Below are 19,445 nucleotides of genomic sequence, written 5' to 3'. Positions count from 1 at the left end.
CCCACAAAAATTAAGAGTCAAGGGGCAGCTGGGCAGCTCAGTCGGTTAAGTGTCTGACTTTTGATTTCAGCTCAGGTCATGATCTCACAGTGCGTGGGTTTGGGTCCCCGTGTCAGACTGCACTGACAGTGTGGAGCCTGTTTGGGATTCTCTCTCTCTCTCCCTTTCTTTCTCTGTCCCTCCCCTGCTCACGCACACGCTCTCTCTCCCGCTCTCTCAAAATAAATAAATAAATAAATATTTTTTAAAAGTTAAGAGTCAAAACCATGGCTCTGGATTTGATGATTACCTGAGCCTCAATTTGGGAAACATTTGGGACGCATCATTTTCACGACGTACTCTGTGCTTGGCACGGAGGAAGACCGAGGTACTTTGCTCTCGGTAGATGGCTCTCGTCTCAGGCTGCCTACAGTTGAGCTGGGAAGGCACTAAAGGTGCCTGGACATCAGGGTGAGAGGTTACTGGTACTTTCTCTTCACCCAGCCCCGCGGTAAGCACGCTGAGGGGGACCTGGACAGCCAGTGCAGCTTGGATGAGGGATCGGGCCTCCTTGAAGAATCAATCCCGCTGAGGAGACAGTGGGAGGAGGGCACTCCAGAGTGACAGTATGTACAGGTGAGAGAGGGAGACAATACCTGGGCCCACCTCAGGAATAGTTCACAGGCTACAGTGCCCACAAAAGCATACACAGAGAACGCCAGCCAGCCAGATCGCGGCAGGGGTGGCGGCGGGGGGAGTGGTGCAGAGTAAAGAACAAGAAGGCTGGGTTCCTGAGGCCAGGTTAGTCAGCTGCCCCCTTTTTTGGAAAATAGAAAAGCCTGTGCTTCCTCTAACTATACAGACAGTTCTAGAGCCAGACTTCCAGAATTTGAATACCACAGGTACCACTTCCTAGATGGGTGATGTCGGGCCTCTCCATGCCTCAGCTTCTGTTTCCGGATAATACCAACTACCTTATAGAGTTACTATGAGGTTGAACAAGATAATATGCATAGAATACTCGGTGCCTGGCATAGATTAAATGCTCCCCAAATATTTCTTAGTTCTGATCAGTATCGATACTGTAAATTGCTATTCTTACAAGATGTAAGTGCATGAGCCTAGCCCCTCCAGCAAGAATGAACATTATGAACTTCATTCCATGTCGCACAAAAAGGTTTCTTTTTTGTCTTCCAAATATAAAACATTATTAAACATATTCTTTCATACTTTACACCACTCTTCACCCATGCTACCTCACCCTGAGGTTTCACCAGAGATCAGAGATGAGTCAACACCAAAATATACTGGCACGAGATCACCCCAGGTGCCCTGCAACCAGGGTGGCGGCTGTAACACAACAAGGGAGACGGCAGATCAGACTAACCTGGTGGAGACACAACTGACAGATGTGGCAACCCACTGCACGTGAGAAATAAGACACAGCTGTCAGAGAGGAGCCTGAAGTTTATAGTCTGGGTGACTGGGGGGGGTGGGGCGTGGCGACAATGCATCGTAGGGCTCAGGATAAAGGACAGGTCCGTGGACCAGAAAAAGGAGGCAGCTACAGCCATGCAAAGGGTGAGCCTCCCCCTCCCCACCCAAGAGGGGGCTGAGACAACTCAACCATAGCAACCACCTGGTTTGAATATAGACAAAGGATATATGGATATTTATCCAAGGAAGATCTACAAATGGCCAGCGAGCCTATTAAAAAATCACTGCATATCCCTAATCATTAGGGAAATGCAAATCAAAACCACAGTGAGAACCACCTCAAATCCATTAAGATGGCTACTACAACAACAAAAAAATAAGTGTTGGCCAGGATGTAGGAAATTGGAACCCCTGCACTTGTGTAAAACTTTAGTACGGCACTTCCTCAAAAAAACAAAAATGGAGTCACCATATGATCCAGCAATTCAACTTCTTTTTTTTAAGATCTTATTTTTTTGAATTTTCTATTTAAAACATATTTTTTAAGGTTTATTTTATTTTTGAGAGAGAGAGACAGAGACAGAGTGCAAGCAGGTGAAGGGCAGAGTGAGAGGGAGACACAGAATCTGAAGCAGGCCCCAGGTTCTGAGCTGTCAGCACAGAGCCCAACGTGGGGCTCAAGTTCACGAACCACAAGATCATGACATGGGCGAAAGTTGGATGCTAAACTGAATGAGCCACCCAGTTGCCCCTATTCTTATTTTTTTAAGTTTATTGAGAGAGAGAGAAAGCAAGAGGGAGAGAGAGAGAGAGAGAGAGACAGAAAGAGAGAGAGAATCCCAAGAAGGTTCCACGCTCAGCACAGAGCTGGACACGGGGCTCAATCCCACAACCGTGAGATCATGATCTGAGCTGAAATCAAGAGTTGGATGCTTAACTGACTGAGTCACCCAGGTAACCCTAAGACTTTATCTTTAAGTAATCTCTCCACTCAGGGGGGGTTGGAAATCACAACCTCAAGATCAAGAGTCACGTGCTCTACTGACTGAGCCAGTCAGGCATCCCTGGCGGTTCCATTTCTGGGTGAATACCAAAAGACTGAAAGCAGGATCTCACGGAGATATCTGTCCTCCCATATCCACTGCAATATTCACAACAGATAAAGGTGAAAGCAACTCAAGTATCTGTCCACAGATGGATAAATAAACAAAAAGGGGTATAGACATACAGTGGAATATTCTTCAGCCTTAAAGAGGAAGAGAATTCTGACATGCCACAACATGGATGAACCTTGAGGACATTTTGCTGAGTGAAATAAGCCAGTTATAAAAACAAACAAATATTATATGATTCTACTTACAAGAGGTGATAGAGTAGTCAAACTCCTAGAGACAGAAAGCACGATGGTGGTTTCCAGGGGCTGGGAGGAGGGGGAAATGGGGACTAATTTAATGGGTACAGAATTTCAGTTCCTCAAGATAAAAAAAAGTACTCTGGAGACCCATTGCACAACAGTGTGGATTTACTTAACATGACTGAACCGTACACTTAAAAACAGTAAAGACGGTGATTTTGGTTATGTGTATCTTGCCATGATGCAAAAATTTTTTAATATATGGGGAAATCAAAGAGAGGGTTGGAGGGTCAAAGGGTGGAATTCATGGAGAAGCCTAAATCTGTAGGGTTTCAGCAAAGGGGATCAGCAAAGGATACTAAGAAAAATGAGCCCAGGAGCAGGAAGGAAGTCAGAGTGAGCAGAGCCATAGAAACACAAGGATGGAGAAGGAGGAGAGGGGAGGAGGAGGTGAAGGAAGGAGGAGGAGAGGGGAGGGTGGAAAAGAAGGGACCAAGAGGAACCAGGAGTTGGGATGAGCTGTCTGAAGCAACCAGCTACTGAAGGTGCCCAACTTAATGAAGAGGAAGGCGGCCGGCCCACACACTCAGGCTCCCGGTGTTCCCCCTTTTGTTTCTTTCTGGATGGTGTCCTTGTAACCATCGGTTCACTGACCAGGGACAACCAGCATTGCTCATCTGTGTTTTAATTTTTTGACTGAGGTGTCATCAGAGTTGTGCTATCTTGTGTCTGAAGGACGTGGCAATCGTGATACCCAATGCTGACGGCTGGCTGTCACTTATCACAAGACACCAACAACAGAAAAAAAATCACCAGGTAAGACTCCAAAAGATAACACCTCTAAGTAGATAACAAGGCTGCATTTGTCACAGTGGCTCCCTTCTCTCTCGTGAGAATTTTCGTTACAGAATATGGGTTGTTGGAGCGATGGGAGAGGGGTAATGTGGGATGAGCTCAAGCATTTTTGTGGGTTGGGGAGTAGGGTGGGAAGGAAATTCACATGAATATGTTGGCGTCGAAAAGAGTCTTCCCTTCACGTTCACTCCTATTGTTCATGTTAGCGTATAAGCTTCCCGTCCAGTTTGAAATGCAATTCCTCAGCCCCTCTTTGTTTCTAGTAACAGCTTTGCTGTCCTCCCTGGCTCTAGGGAGGATCATATTTGAGGATTTCCACAAGTCTGCGGTCCTGACAAGTCCAGCAGAAGGCAGCCCAGTAAGTGCCTATCATTTCGCTGACATCAAAGCTAAAATGAGGTAAGTCAAGTCTACGCAATTCAAATGTCCACTTGCCTGAGAAGAAACCTCTTCAGGGTCTGCTGAGTTTTCTCAACCCTAACAACAAGCAAAACTTTAAGTTCTATGATACTAACATTTGCCCTCAGCTCTAGGCTCACCCCCACACACGGACAAGCCACAGCCACAGGGCTTCCAGCCAACAGCGGGGGGCCACAGGATCCCTCCCCTTCTTCCTAACGCAGCCACCCTGGTGTGAAATTCACTGTGAGGGCTGAGGAGACCCACAAGGCCACTTCTCTCTTCTGGGTTTTGGAAAGGTGATCAGTGATCACTGATCAGTGAGCCACTCCACGGCTTCACAAAAATCAACTTGCCCTCACTCTTTAGAGCCACTTCTCAAGATTTCAACCTCAAAACAGGTAATTCCCTAGGCTTGCTACGTCCCTCAGATGTTGTTAACACACCCAGACCCCTGTGAAAACTGCCCGTCTTTGGGCAAGATACTCTCTTTCCTGCATCCCCATGACGGACCTATGAACAAGGCAGTTCCCGCCATAGTCACTGACAGAGTCCGCCAGGTGCTTGGGGCTAAGAATCGCCCTAACCCACTTCCTGACACTCTGGCTTTTCTCTCACCAGTGGTAGCTCTGGGAAGCGGAGCTCAAAACCACACAAAACAGGGTCACCTGGGTGGCTCAGTCCATTGAGTGTCTGACTCTTGATTTTGGCTCAGGTCATGATCTCACGGTTTGAGAGTTTGAGCCCCGCATCGGGCTCTGGGCTGGTAGCACAGAGCCTGCTTGGGATCCTTTCTCTCTCCCTCTCTCTCTTTCTCCCCCTCCCCTCAGAATAAATAAATAAACTTTATAAACACACACACATACACGAAACAAAGCACAGCAAAACCTTCAGCTACTCACTTCCTAGGTACCTCTGATGGGCTGTCAGGGAGGACAGGCATTTATTTGGGAGGGCTGGGAAGGCAGGGGAAACTTTAGAACGCAAGGAAACCATGCCTAAAACAGGGCAGTCAAAAAAAATTTTTTAAAGCAAAGTTAAAAACAAAAACCATAAGGGCAAAAAACCAGAAAACGAGGTTCTCGGTCAGCACTCCTCCTAGAGACGAGGGGAGCTGGTATGGGAAGCAGAGGCTCCACCAATGGAGCGTCGGCTCCTACATCAGACACTCTGCGCTGACCTTCACGTCTCCACAAGTCACACGTATGAAGCCCACAGGGCTAATGAGCAAACCAGTGCAAGCGGGGAGACGGAGCTGAGGAGCTGGGGAACTGAACCCAGGGTGATCGGAGTCCAAATTCTGTGCTCTTTCTACCAAACCCCTTTCCATTTGCAGAGGCCGCCAACGGAGCCCTCCTCCACCCACCAAAGCAGCTGCTGTCCCATATCCAAACCTGGAGGCGCAATTTCTGCCGCTCCCACGGTGAGAGCACACTCATGGGCACCACCACCCCCACGATGACAGTCCCTGTTTTGTTAATTACCACAATTGCTAAAAAACGGCAAAATTAGCACTGGCATGGCTCAGTGTCTTGCCAGAAAGAGGGCAGACCAAGACGGCTCGCCCACAGTGTGGTGAGAGAATGGAGGCATGTTTAGACCACCTACTTAGTCTCACCGGCTGGGAAGAAACCCTTCCCCCTCTTCTAAGAACTCCTGTGATCAAGAGAAGCGTCGTATAGGTGATGCTCTGGGAAGGTGAAAATAGCAATAGCAAGAAGATTTTGACACCCACTGGGAGAAGAGGAGGCACCCAGGCCGGCAAGAGGTGGAGAGCGTTAGAAAGGAGCCCCTGCAGCTTGTCTGGCTGGAACGTGGGAGCCAGAAATGGCCGCTCCCTGGGCTCCACCTGTTCCAAGGCGCTGTGACCTTTAGGCAGCCGGCAAGCCAGGACAAGGTCAGCATTTACTTTGGCGTATTATTCATAACCTTCGGCTCCTGTCTTTACAAAGGAACTGTTCCGTATGGAGCTCAACAGAGATTAAATGACAAACCAGCCTGCGAGAAAGCTTGTATTCAGTGGTGAGCAGCGATGAATGCTGTCAGAACATCTTCCAAAGACAGGGTCTTCGGCTTCCAAACTAGGCCAGTGACAGAATGTGCTAGCCCTCCCTCCCTAGCTAGGGAAAGTGACTTCTATATTTATATTGGAAAGCTAAATTGTTGAAATGAAATTTTGAAATCTATAAACACGGTATTTCCTGTCATTCCTTTAAATGAGATGGAGATATGGGCTCAGCAAATGGCACCGTGTTCCAGAATATCACAGGGATGGCTAGGAACTAGTCAAGGCAACGGGCAGCTGGAAGACGGAGGGTGGCTGTGCACACAGCTGCATTCCCATCATGGTCCCAACACACAGGATGGAAGCAGGCCAACAGCCTATGGCAAGAAGAATGGAAGAGAGGTGCCTAGCATTCTGGCCAAGTCCCAGCTACACACACTGGGCCAGTGACAAGAGTCCCTCTCTGTATCATCTGGATTTCCATCAGATGTATGCAGACTTCACTCTCATGTAGGTCACCACGGGTGACACGGGCAGCCGTGCCACAGGATGTATTGTATGCCTGCTGCGCCCAGCACACTGGATAGAGACCTTGGGTATCAACAAAGCTGGGCAATTCATCAAGCTGCTTTGTGGCTCTTTCCTCACCCATGAAATGGGGAAGAATAATGCCTTCCCTCTGGGCCTCAGATGACTGTTGTGGTGATCATGTGAAACAATTTACATATATATATATATATATTTTAATACCATATGGGGGCACCTACGTGGCTCGGTCAGTTAAGTGTCCAACTCTTGATTTCAGCTCAGGTCATGATCTCAGTTTGCGAGTTTGAGCCCTGTATCAGACTCCACGCTGGCTGCATGGAGCCTGCTTGGGATTCTCTCTCTCTCTCTCTCTCTCTCTCTCTCTCTCTCTCTCTCTCTCTCTCTTCCCCTCTCCCTCTCCCTCTGCCTCTCTCTCCCCCTCTCTCTGCCCCTCCCCCACTCACACACTCACTCATGCGCTCTCTTTCTCTCTCAAAATAAATTAAATAAACTAAAAAAAAACTGCTATATGGAGCCAGAGTGTGCCACTTCTGAGGTTTGGGTTTCCAATTTCCACAGCTGGTTCCTTTCTGGGTGTATCACAGTATGGCTACCACAGCAGCAAGAACCAAGGCAGAGAAAGAGAAACAGTTCTGATGTAAAACTACTTCCCAGAACCCTGGGCCCCTGCTATTTATTTTTTTAATAACATTCCCTACCCCACCCCCTTTTAGAAACCAACTATACCTTCCAATTGCAAACAAAAAGGAACACAGTAACATAATGGTAACTGGCAAGGTGCTAAGGTCAGGCTGCAGGATTTCATCCTGGCTCTCATACTTGCTAGCTGTGACATCGTGGGCCTTGGTTTGCTCATCTCTCAAATGGGAATAATAACGGCTCCCGAACCACATGACTGTCGTATGGAGTAAGTGAGATAAGGTAAAGAGCTTAGCACGTTGTAAGCACTCGCACATCGGCTATTACTACTCTTGTCTTTACTCCCGGCTGGGGGAAGGAAAAGGCAACACATGGCAAGGACTAGTACACCAGATGCATTTTTACAGTATGATCCTCTATCTAGACCCAGAGCCCTGTAGCTGGGGGTATCTTAACTAAGTTCAATCAGTGCTTCTTAAACTTTGTGGTAAAGAACCACTATTCGGTGGCTTTTTTCCCCAACACGACAGAGCTGTAGACCTACTATGCATAACTAGTGTGTAGTTTGCTCCACATGGGCTAGTTTGACAACACTCATGCTCAGTGTTCAACAAGTGTCAAATTGCTATAAAACTGTTGACTCTCAGCTTCTGCACCTTTCCTGTCATGGATTGGCGACAGCTTATGGATGAGTAAGCAAACCACACTGGTGAGAACACTGATCTAGACTGTTCTTCCCTTTCTCGTCAATCCCGTTTTACAGACAGGAAATGCCCTTGAATGGCAATGCTGAAAGTCATAAAAAAAAAAAAAACTCAGGAAACAACAGAAAACTCAACCCCCCGTGCTTCCAGGAATTGCTGTTTCAAAGGGACACATGCACCCCCATGTTTATAGCAGCACTATCGACAGTAGCCAAAGTATGGAAAGAGCCCAAATGACCATCGATGGATGAATGGATAAAGAAGACATGGTATATATATACAATGGAGTATTACTCGGCAATCAAAAAGAATGAAATCTTGCCATTTGCAACAATGTGGATGGAACTAGAGGGTATGATGCTAAGTGAAATTAGTCAGTCAGAGAAAGACAAATATCATATGACTTCACTCATATGAGGACTTTAAGAGACAAAACAGATGAACATAAGGGAAGGGAAACAAAAATAATATAAAAACAGGGAGGGGGACAAAACAGAAGAGACTCATAAATATGGAGAATAAACTGAGGGTTACAGGAGGGGTTGTGAGAGGGGGGAATGGGCTAAATGGGTAAGGGGCACTAAGGAATGTACTCCTGAAATCATTGTTCCACCATATGCTAACTAATTTGGATGTAAATTTAAAAAAATAAAATTAAAAAAAAAAAGAAAGAAAAAGAAACTTCCAGAAATAAGACATCAAAGAGAACAAACAGGAAAAAATGACAGTGTGAACACAGCCCAGCTGGCACTGACCACCTTAGCTGTGTGGATCTGGGGACAAGGCTTCACTCAGCGCCAGCGAGGCGACTGCAGCCTTGTGGAGCCCAGCCCTCCCTCAGGGGCTCCCCTGACCTTGGGGCGGTCTTCCTTCCTCAGGGCCACAGCTTCTAGTTTGGCTTCGTACTCTGCTTGCACTTGGTCCCTCTTCTTCAGTACGCTCTGCGGGAGGAGAGAGGGGAAGAATGTAACACAGAGTTCACAAAGGAGCCTCCAAGACCCAGGCAGTCGATTCTCGACCCCTTTCCTCCCCCAAATCACGGCGCAGGAGGCCCAGCCGCGTGCTCCCGGGACAGTCTGGCTGTGGTGTGACACAGGCTTGTGACACGGACTCCGGAGGAAGTGGGGTGGAAGAGGGGCGGCCTGTGTTTCCAGCACAGTAACAGCCTGATACTGAAAGCAACTGAAGCTCCGGGCAAGGACAAGCGGGGGGACAGTGCCCATCCTCAGCCACACTGATATGAGGTCTCAGCTTCTCCGTGTGCAGAGAGGACTCAGCTGTGGAGCCTGGAGAGTGACAATCCAGGATGTTCTCTGAACCGTTCACGGAAAAGTCTATGTCAGGAGAGTTCTGGTCTCTGATTCACTGAGTTGATCGCTGGTGGACTGATTCGCTCATTGATCCAAGAGCCGCTCATCTGTCCACCCCTCTGGACCACGTATGCAAAGATCAAAGAGATACAGCCCCTACCTGAGGGGTTCCAGCTAGGGAAGAGGTGCATAGTACACAGCTGCGTCTAGGTACAAGTCCAGAATCCCTAGAACCACATGGTGCGTCATCTAGAGTGAGTGATAAATGAGCTCAAATAGGGCCAGCCTAGACAGGACCAGGATGAGGCAAGCCAGGTGCCCACGATGCAAAATTTAAGGAGAAAAATCTCTCTCGGGCCCCTGTAAGTGCAAGGTCGGCACCTGAGCCGAGCATCTCCCTAAATCTGTTCCCTGGGCATCTCCTTTGCCTCACCTGGTTCTGGCTCAGCTACTAAGACCACACTCGGTAGGACAGAAAAGGATGCAATCCACAGTCCAGAAAAACATCTGTTTCTCCAAGGGTTTCTTTTTCCTTGAGTGTAAGAAGCATGAACAGCAAATTAAGAGTGATTAAGAATCTTCTCGCCCACTACCTCAGAAGTCACAAAGCGCTACGGAAGTTTCTAATCTCATGCTTTTCCCATAGGCACCCTCCAGCACAGTGTGGAGTCAGGCCAGGAGGAGCCATTCCCTGGCTAGGCGGGGGGCACCTTGTGTCCCTGATAATGTGCTAAAGAGTGAGGAGCAGCTGGACAGCTGAGTGCGCTCTGGGGGGAAACCTTCTCATGCAATGTGCCAGCACAGGCAAACTCAAGTCTTCCCCTGAAGCATCTCCTTTGAGAAGAGTTTTACCTTGAGAAGAACATGAGGTAAAACTTACAAGAACTTATCTTTTGTTTGCCACTCATCTTTGTCCTGAGTGCTCTGAAGTTCCCTCCCCACACCCATCAAGCTTTGAGTAGGGATGTTTGCAGTGCTGTTCCACACAACTCTCTCCTGATGCTGGAAACTGCCCACAAGGGATTTTTTAAATACTTAAGAAACATATCAAAATAGGAATTTTATTTGGATCACGATTTGGAAAAACACCTACAAAAACTGTGCCTGAGACCCTGGGGAATGAACACTCCAGCTTCACTGGAGTTTATCAGTTTACTGGATATTTGAAGAAATCTTAAGAAAAAATTTTAGGTGTGATGATCATGTGGTTCTTTTTTTTAAAAGAACACTTGTATTTTAGAGATATGTACTAAATATTTTTGTATGAAGTGCTCTGATGTCTGGGATTTGCTTTAAAATAATCTAAGGGGTTCGAGTGCCTGGGTGGCTCAGTCAGTTGAGCATCCGAGTTGGGCTCAGGTCATGATCTCATGGTTCATGGGTCTGAGCCCCGTGTCGGGCTCTGTGCTGACAGCTCAGAGCCTGGAGCCTGCTTCGGATTCTGTGTCTCCCTCTGTCTCTCAAAAATAAGTAAACATTAAAAAAAGTAATCCAAAGGGGGGCACCTGGGTGGTTTAGTCAGTTAAGTGTCCAAGTCTTGGTTTCACCTCAGGTCATGATCTCATGGTTGGTGAGATGGAGCCCCGGGTCGGGCTCTGTGCTGTCAGAGCCTGCTTGGGATTCTCTCTCTCTCCCTCTCTCTCTGCCCCTCCCCTGCTTGTGTGTGCACATTCTCCCTCTCTCTCTCTCAAAATAAATAAAGAAAACTTAAAATAAAATAAAATAAAATAAAATAAAATAAAATAAAATAATAAAATAAAATAAAATAAAAGTAAAATAATCCAAGGGGTGGAGAGCAGGTGGGCACAGAGCTAGAACAAGATGGGCCATGAGTGGGCAACTGCTCGAGCAAGCAGATGGGTATGTGGGGGATTGTTACACTTCCACTCTGCTTTTAGACGTTTCAATTTTTCCGTAATAAAAGAAAGTTAAACAATGGACATATAATACCAGTCATCCAAAATGCTAATAACAAGCTAATAATAACCACTTAACTATGATGACAACAGTGTCTGGAAGTTAAATCAGACACATTCTGTGGTTTGGCGTTCAATCTCTGTACTGGATTTTTTCCAGGAAAATACCGCAACGGTCAGGATCAACTGGAAAGCTCAACATTCCAGAGCTCATGCTCAGTCGTCGGCTGGTGAGACTGTGGGCTCACAAACCTGTGGGAGGAGGAAGAGGTAGTGCAAAAACAGCTCCCAACGCAAAAGGTCGGCAGCTACCAAAAAGCCTCCTCAAGTCCGGAAGGTTTTTGAAGCTTCAAATAGAGGAACGTTAGGATGCAGGGTTGAGGAGGCAGATGAGAGCAGTGAGGACTGCTCAGCCACACGTAGAGAACTGCAGAGCAGAATGGTTCACACTGTGATATGCCAGGGGCTGGTGACCCAAAGAACACCCCCCCCCCAAGGGGGATTCATGTAGAATAATGAGTGTTCAGTAATAAGGAAAGATGCTCAAATGGGAATAAAAATCAAATACCCAACACAGCCCTGTAGCTAGGTTTTGGGTGGCCCTCTCGGAGAGTATTTACCTGCAGGCAGGACCATGAGTCCGACCTTGGTCCTGGTAACATAATTTCTGCTTAAATGATTGAACTTAGGCGGTCCCTTTTGACATGCTCTTTTGACACATTCATTCTATTGGAAATGGACCATCTGTGAGTTAAATTTTCTAGGCCATGTGGGTAATACTGAAACCACATATTTGCCCCTGGTTTTAAGAGATATTTGTTACAAAAGTTAACTTTTTTTGATTAAAAAAAAAAGGTATGTGTTACAGAAAATTTGGAATATAAAGAAAAACACAAAAGAAGGGGACATCTCATCTTCTGGGCACAACTGGTAACACAGTATGTCTTCACTCTCTAGTTTGTTCTCTTGAATGACTTCTTTGATGCTTCCCATTTCTGGGTTTTCTCTTCCTGGCACTCTTGTTATTCAGATGGTAGATACTGAGGTCTCTGGTCCTCTCGTTTTCAAACATATTTTTTGGTCTCAAATCCTCCATCTATCTTTTTGTTTCACTTTACAGGTGACTTCCTTCACTTCTAATTTTTTTTTTTTCCATTTCTATCATGGTTTTCATTTCCATGAGCTCTCTGCTCTCTAGATACTAAAAAATTCTCGTTTTATTGTTATGACATCTCTTTCTGAAGATATTAATGATTCTTTTTTTCTTGGAAATGTTCTGCTCCCTCAATGATGTTTCACTCGGTAGTACTTTTTTTTCTTTGTTTTTACTTGGTATTCATTTTAGAACCTTCTCTTAAATATTCAGTGACCTTGTCTGCCCACTCATCCAATAGGGAAACACTAAAAACCTAACTGAAAGCTCTCTGCATGTTGAGGGCTTGTTGACAATTCTCTACAGGGACGCTGCTGGGTCATTTCATTGAGGAACCTTCTCCAATACCGGTATCTTCAAGTTTCTTCTCTTGGTCTGTTTAGACTTTCTAGAAAAGGCTCTTCTAATCCTTGAAGGGAAGATAGAAGGCTGAGAGCCAAGCACAGGAAGATGACTAACGTGTCAACATTTGGTAATCTTTTACTTAACATCCTGATTTTAGGATTTTAGCCCCCATCCTCAACGGTGCCTGGGGTCCCTGTGTCCAGAGACCCTCTGTGTTACCCTCCAGAGAATATGCCTCCAGTTCTGGCAGAGTATAGAAGAGACAGTCACCCCTGTGTGAGGAAGGAGGTCAGAACTAGAAGCTCTAACTTCTTAAACAGATTCCTGGCTAATTTTTCTCTTCAGCTTTCTCTCCCCCAATCCCGGAGGTACTTACTTACTTAGCACTGCCAATTTTCGACCTTTTTTGAAGGATTCTATGATGTAAACCAGGTGGCCGCTTAGTTCCCCCCCCCCCCACAGTCAGCTTCAAAGGCAGCTTTTTTGAGGCACTTGAGACCATTATCCCCTCTCAGTTTGCTTTCCAGTCCCCATTGTACTGCTACTATTTCCTCCCCTGCTGCTTTTTATCTTTGCAGCCTTATACTTCAAACAAAACAAAAACACTCTAGTGTTACCTTGGTGAGGTCTCATGAAAAAGAAGTTTATATATTTAGTCTGCCATCCCTGGGAATCTCAGATTTTTAATTTTCACATATTTTTCTAACTTTTTGAAACATGTGAGATCATGTGCATTTCTACATCTTGCTTCTTCATATTTTCAAGAAATCAGGCCCTCAATCTATAATTACTTTTGTTTAGGAAAAAGGACTCCCCCCCCCCCTCCCAACTCAATTTTCTAGAAAATCTTCATCCTTGCTTTCTTTTTCTTTTCTTTTCTTTTTTTATTCAAGTTAGTTAACACACAGTGTGGTCTTAGCTTGAGGAGCAGAACCCAGTGATTCATCTCTTACATATGACACCCGTGCTCGTCTTAAAAAGTGCCCTCCATAATGTCCATCACCCGTTTAACCCATCCCCACACCCAAAAGCACTACGAGTGACCAAACGTAAAGCCTAATCACTTGACTCATTAGCTCCACCTTGTGGCTTGTAAGGAAAAAGGTAGGCAGACTGCAAAAAAACACAAATAACTGACATTGGAAAAAAGCTATCCTGGAACATTGTTGAAAGTATCTCCAACTCAAAGAAAAACTCTGTCTTTAAAACCAGACTTCTGCATCTACATCTCACAACTCTAATCATGATCACCAATGACCCCCATATTATTGAATACAATGGTCACTATTGATCATGATCCTTCTAAAAACTTTTCTCTTGGCTTCCTCTACTTTTTTTCTTCTACTACCCTACCAATCCTCTGAGTCTCCTTTTCCACTTGTTCCTCCTCATAATTAGGTACTGGGCCACTAAACATTGTCATGCCTCAGGGCCAGACCTAGACTATTCACATGGAGCTCATCTCACTAGATGGTCTACTCCCCTCCCATGGATTTAAACACCATCTATTCGCAAATGACTCCCAAATTTCTATTCTCACTCTGAATTAAATTCATAACCAATTGCCATGACATCTCTACTTTAATGACTAATAGGCAGTTTTGCACTCAATATGGCCAAAACAACTTGATTCCCAACTGCCCAATCTGTTCTGCCCCGAACTTCCCCATCCCAATGAACAGTAACCACTGTCCACCCAGTCGCTAAAGCCAAAAACCTAGAGGTCATCACCAATCCTTCCTTTTCTTACTTCACATTAATATAGCAGCAAGTCTGGTTGGCCCTTCATTCAAAATCTACCCAAAGCCACCACTGTAGCCCAAGCTCTACCACCATGGTTATCTGCCACATGGCTCCCTGTGACGGTCTCCTGAATGTCTCCTTGCCTCCACTATCATTCCCTACAACCCATTCTCCACATTGTAGCACTAGCTGTCTGCTTAAAGTAAAAATTGTATCCTGTCATTCCCCCGCATAAATCCAAACGCCTTCCCTTTTGTTCCTAAGATTAAAATCCAGACTCTTGCCAACCATGGCCTTTAAGAAGACACTACTATGCATGTCCTGGCCCCTACCTACCTCTTTGACCTTGCCTCCTCCCACTTGCTCCCTTGCTCACTGGACTCCACTCACACCTGCCTTTCTGGTCTGCAAAGACCACCAAGGTCATTTCTGCTTTAGGACCTTTGTACCAGCTACTCCTTCTGCCTAAAATGGTCAATTCTCTGGTCCTTGCCCAGCTAACTCCTACGTGTTGATTCAAGTCCGCAACCAAGGCCACCTCCTCCATGTGTCTGTTCCTTACCATCCTCTTCTGACCCTCACCCTACCCTTGTCACTCAGCAAGACCTCTGAGATAAGCATGCTCTTTGAGTTGTAGATAAACCCATTTTTTAAAAATAACAAGATACGCGACATACAATCGTTATATAATTATTAATGCTCCAAACTGACATGTCAAATTCAATTAAACATTTTCTGACCACTTTTCTATGAATAAGGCAGTGGGAAAGAAGACGGTTCTACCCTAACCTTCTTAAAGCTTCTCCTACCCATGTCCTGGTCATAAGGATGCCAGTATTCAAAAGGCACTGCCCAAAATTTGGTAAGGACTCTAAGATGTTCTCTTCCAGTCTATCACTATCCTAATTATGTTTTACACACAGTCTATAGGATGTGAAATCCCATATAAGGGCTCACCTGCATATATCTTCAGGGTGTTTAACTTGAGTCTTGGACCTGAGGGTAACTTTGGTACGCCTCCCTCTTACACACTGTTCGCTCTCTCTCCTCAGCATCCTTGAAATACATGACTTCAACCATCTTTCTAGTACAAGCTGTCGTCATCGTTCACTGAACATTGTTCATCTGTTCCACAGGGCCTGATAACAACCCCACCTTTTCTGTGCTTTCTTTCTACCTCCAAATGGAACAGAACATACCCAGCCACAAGTGCATTTAAAGAGAGATAATTTGAGACTCAGCCTTGAAAAGCTGGAACTGATCTGGTTTGCTTCTTGGCCAACAGTAAAGACGCAGATACCAGGTGACTGTTCTTGAGAACTGTGGCCATGGAACAGAGTAAAGATTTATCAGTGGGGCTCTACTCCTTCATCTATAAGGTAAACAAGAGAGACAAGATGATCCCAGAGACCTTTTCAAACTCAGAGAGGAGCCTTGACCTTAGCCCCATTAGGAGAGCCTCAATGATCTCCAACATTTTCTTCATGTGGGAATCAGCTGACCCACATGTACTTCAAATTCCTAAGGCCCAGGCCCCTGACTCCAAATGATGAGGACGAATTCTCACTTTGATCCACTCAAGGCCATCATAGAGAAACAGACTGATGAAACATCAACACACCAAAACCTCCACACCAAAACCTCCCCGCCAAAACAAAACTGGAAGGACTTTCTCAGTCCTGAAAAACATCCAGCCAAACACATCACAGCCAGGCCTCCAGCAAGCTCTCTACTGCATGTTTAGTTTTCATGTTGAATAGCAAAGTCTATCCCACTTACCTCCAAAATCACAAAGTTAGTTTGGAAATGGAATCATATAACTCTCTCAGAGGAATAAAACTCAGCTAAGAGGGGTGTCTGGGTGGCTCAATCGGTTAAGCATCCAACTCTTGATTTGGGCTCAGGTGATGACCTCACGGTTTGTGAGTTCAGGCCGTGCATTGGACTCCGCACTGACAGCACAGAGCCTGCTCACGATTCTCTCTCTCCCTGTCTCCCTGCCCCTCCCCCATGCTTGCTGGCACTCTCTCTTTCAAAACTAAATACACTTAAAAAAAATCAAGCTAAGAATTCTTAAAGAGCAGCAATATCATGAGACAAAGGCAAGGGAGCCACTTAAGACACTTATTCCCTTCTCCCAATGTCCTTAGACTTGGCCACATGAACCTTGACAATCCTTAGGAATTTGAAATAGTTGAGTGTTGGTCTAGCCCTGCATGGAGAGAATGCTGGAGATCATGGACCCATGTAATCGTGGCATTGTCATCAAGTGACTCCTGTCTTACCCAGACCACTCTGCAGAGACCTTTTCCTGTTGGAAAAAAGGGAGCAGGTGACCTTGTCTCTTTATACCTGGGCTTAGCTCAGCTCACCGATGGGACAGAGCTAAGGTTTCAGAGACCTCCAGTCAACACTTCCTCCTTCCTCTGCCCTTCCCAAAAAACACTGTATACACTCCCATTCTCCCAGCCTGAGTAACCTGATTATATGTTTTCAGGCTCAGTGAATAAGAAACTCAATACATATGCCTCATACACGGGGTGAAGAAAGAGAGCAAACAAACAAGTGTTTCTTTGATGTAGAACTTCAGTTACTCACATAAGCTTGTATCTCACTATATAATTATATTCTAATAAAGACGCCAGATAAACCTGTGCTAAATGACAAATGTGAAATCCTACTTCAAGTACAAATATATCTTAAGTACTAACATACTTGCCAAGTGCAAGAACAAAGTAATTTGTATTGTAATATCCCAGGACTGTATGCATCAGATTTTCAGTCGAGCAAGGTTAAGGGAGGATTTTTGATGGAGGATGTGTCTATATAAAAGACAAATTCAAAGATACCCCAAGGATTGTAAAATTTTATTTTTGTTTACAAAAACAGATACTATTAACTTTACAAGTAAAGCAAAATATTCTGGCTCATTTTAAGCAAGTCAGGATGTCTTTTTTTTTTTTTTTTTGTGAGATATAATTGACATATAACATCATATAAGTTCCAGGTGTCCAGCATAATGATTGGATATTTGTATATATTGTGAATGTTCCCCACATAAGACTAGTTAATATCCATCACCACAGATGGCTCTAAATTTGTCTTTGATAAGAACTTTAAGATCCACTCTCCTGGCAACTTTCAAATACACAATACCGTATTATTAACGACGGTCACCATGCTGTGCATGACATCCCATGACTTATTTATTACTTATAACTGGAAGTTATAATGAAAGTTAGAATTAAATATGCAATGTGAGGGTCTCAGTAGAAAAAATGCAATAGAGAAAAATGTGTAGGAAATTCGTGGAGTCAAGAGCCGTGGTTTTCAGCCTCAGTTCCGATAATTACCAACAAAACTGCCTCAGGCTAATGATCTCACGTGTGAGTTTTATCCTTATCATCACCATACCTACCGTCATTTCCACCTTACTGATAAGAAAATTCATATCATTTCCCTGCCCACTGTGAAAGCCAGACCCAATCTTGTCTTTTTAATTAAAGTGTTTGTTTCATTAGCAGTTTTATAGAGAGTATACAAGAGACAGTGAGTCATTCTAGCAGGAACGGTTTCCATTGTCCACAACGTAACATGTATCAAGAGCCTTAAAAGGTTCAGACCTGATGAAACAAAATGGAATGTGGGTAATGGGTATATGGGAGTCTGTCATACTATTCTCTTTGCTTCTATATATGTGCTTGAAATTTTCCATAATAAGGGGTTTTTTAAAAAATTTTTTAAACTATTTGATTCATTACCTTTTACTCCTCTTCTTAAGGTATAGAATACTTTCATATTACCATGATCTTTCTGGGTTTCCATTTTTACAACCCAAAGTTGCCTGATGAGTTTCTCTCAAGAGATTCTTGTCAATCCTCCCTTAAAGGGGTGTCCTAGATCTGTCCCAAAGACAGATCAATAAACCAGAGGTCTCCATTGGGAAGGAGGTAGGAGGCTACTTGGGATGTTCAACACAGAGCCAGCCACATGTCCTTTTCTGTTGGTCAGGAAGCCTGACACTTTTGTCTAACTGATGCCACACTGTAAGAGTCCCTGTAACTATGCTCTCAAACTGGTTTAAGTGCAGGCTGGAGTAGTTACTAGGGTAGGCATTAAAGCATCTGACCCCATCCTTATTTTGCATGGAGAATTTGAGGTTGGAAATCATTTGTCCTCACAGCTCCTCTGTCTTTTCTCATCCCTTGCTGTTAGATCAAAGCCATTCTGATTCTTATTCCATTTCTACATCATCCACCTCTCCCTTTTTCTTTAAAATCTTCTAAAATCTTATAACTTTCATTCTAAAATTTTGTAGTGATATGCTGTGGGTTGGCTCATTTTTCATTTCTTTTGCTGGGCAATCAGCATGCCCCTTTTTTTAAAAAAAAATTTTTTTTACATTTATTTATTTTTGAGAGACAGAGAGAGACAGAACACAAGTGGGGGATGGGCAGAGAGAGAAGGAGAAACAGAATCTGAAGCAGGCTCCAGGCTCTGAGCTGTCAGCACAGAGCCCGACGCAGGGCTCAAACTCACAACCGCAAGATCATGACCTGAGCTAAAGTCAGACGCTCAACCGACTGAGCCACCCAGGTGCCCCCCTGCCTTTTTTTTTTTTTATTTATTTTTTTTACAGCATGCCCTTTTAATCTGAAAACTCACATCCTTCAGCTTTGGAAGATCTTCTTGTATTATTTATTTCATAATTCCCTTCCATCAGCCTTCTCTGTTCTCCCAATTAGGATTTCTTCTCAGATAAATGTTGAACCTCTGAGATTAATCCTCTATGTCTCTTACTCTTTCACATTTTCAGTATTTTCACATTTTTGTTCTACTTTCCAACTACTTGGTTTCCTTATTTTACTTTCCAAGATTTCCTCAACCTCATTTTTTGACTTTACTACTCAATTTCATCTCAGCAAGTCAGATTTTAGTTTCCAAGAGCTCTAATTATCCAATTATTCTTTTTCCATAGCATCCTGTTCTTGTTTAGTACATGTTATACCTCCACGAACTCTCAGAGAACATTAAGAGTTTCTTCCACACTCTTTTCC

At 44.6% G+C, this 19,445-nt stretch overlaps 1 protein-coding gene across 2 annotated transcripts in view; it reads right to left on the bottom strand.

The window, feature by feature from the left end:
* SNX30 (sorting nexin family member 30) overlaps positions 1-19,445 on the bottom strand; it is a 111,120-nt gene that overhangs the window by 9,787 nt on the left and 81,888 nt on the right. For both annotated transcript variants that reach the window (XM_042963410.1, XM_042963411.1), the window contains exon 7: positions 8,776-8,862. In XM_042963410.1, coding sequence (XP_042819344.1) covers positions 8,776-8,862 — 87 coding nt within the window. The remainder of the gene's footprint in view (positions 1-8,775; positions 8,863-19,445) is intronic.

The sequence above is a fragment of the Panthera tigris genome, chromosome D4 (genome assembly GCF_018350195.1).
Source record: "Panthera tigris isolate Pti1 chromosome D4, P.tigris_Pti1_mat1.1, whole genome shotgun sequence".
Taxonomy (NCBI): Eukaryota; Metazoa; Chordata; class Mammalia; order Carnivora; family Felidae; genus Panthera; species Panthera tigris.
The sequence above is the reverse complement of the archived record's forward strand: the minus strand, read 5'-3'. Positions and strand labels throughout refer to the sequence as shown.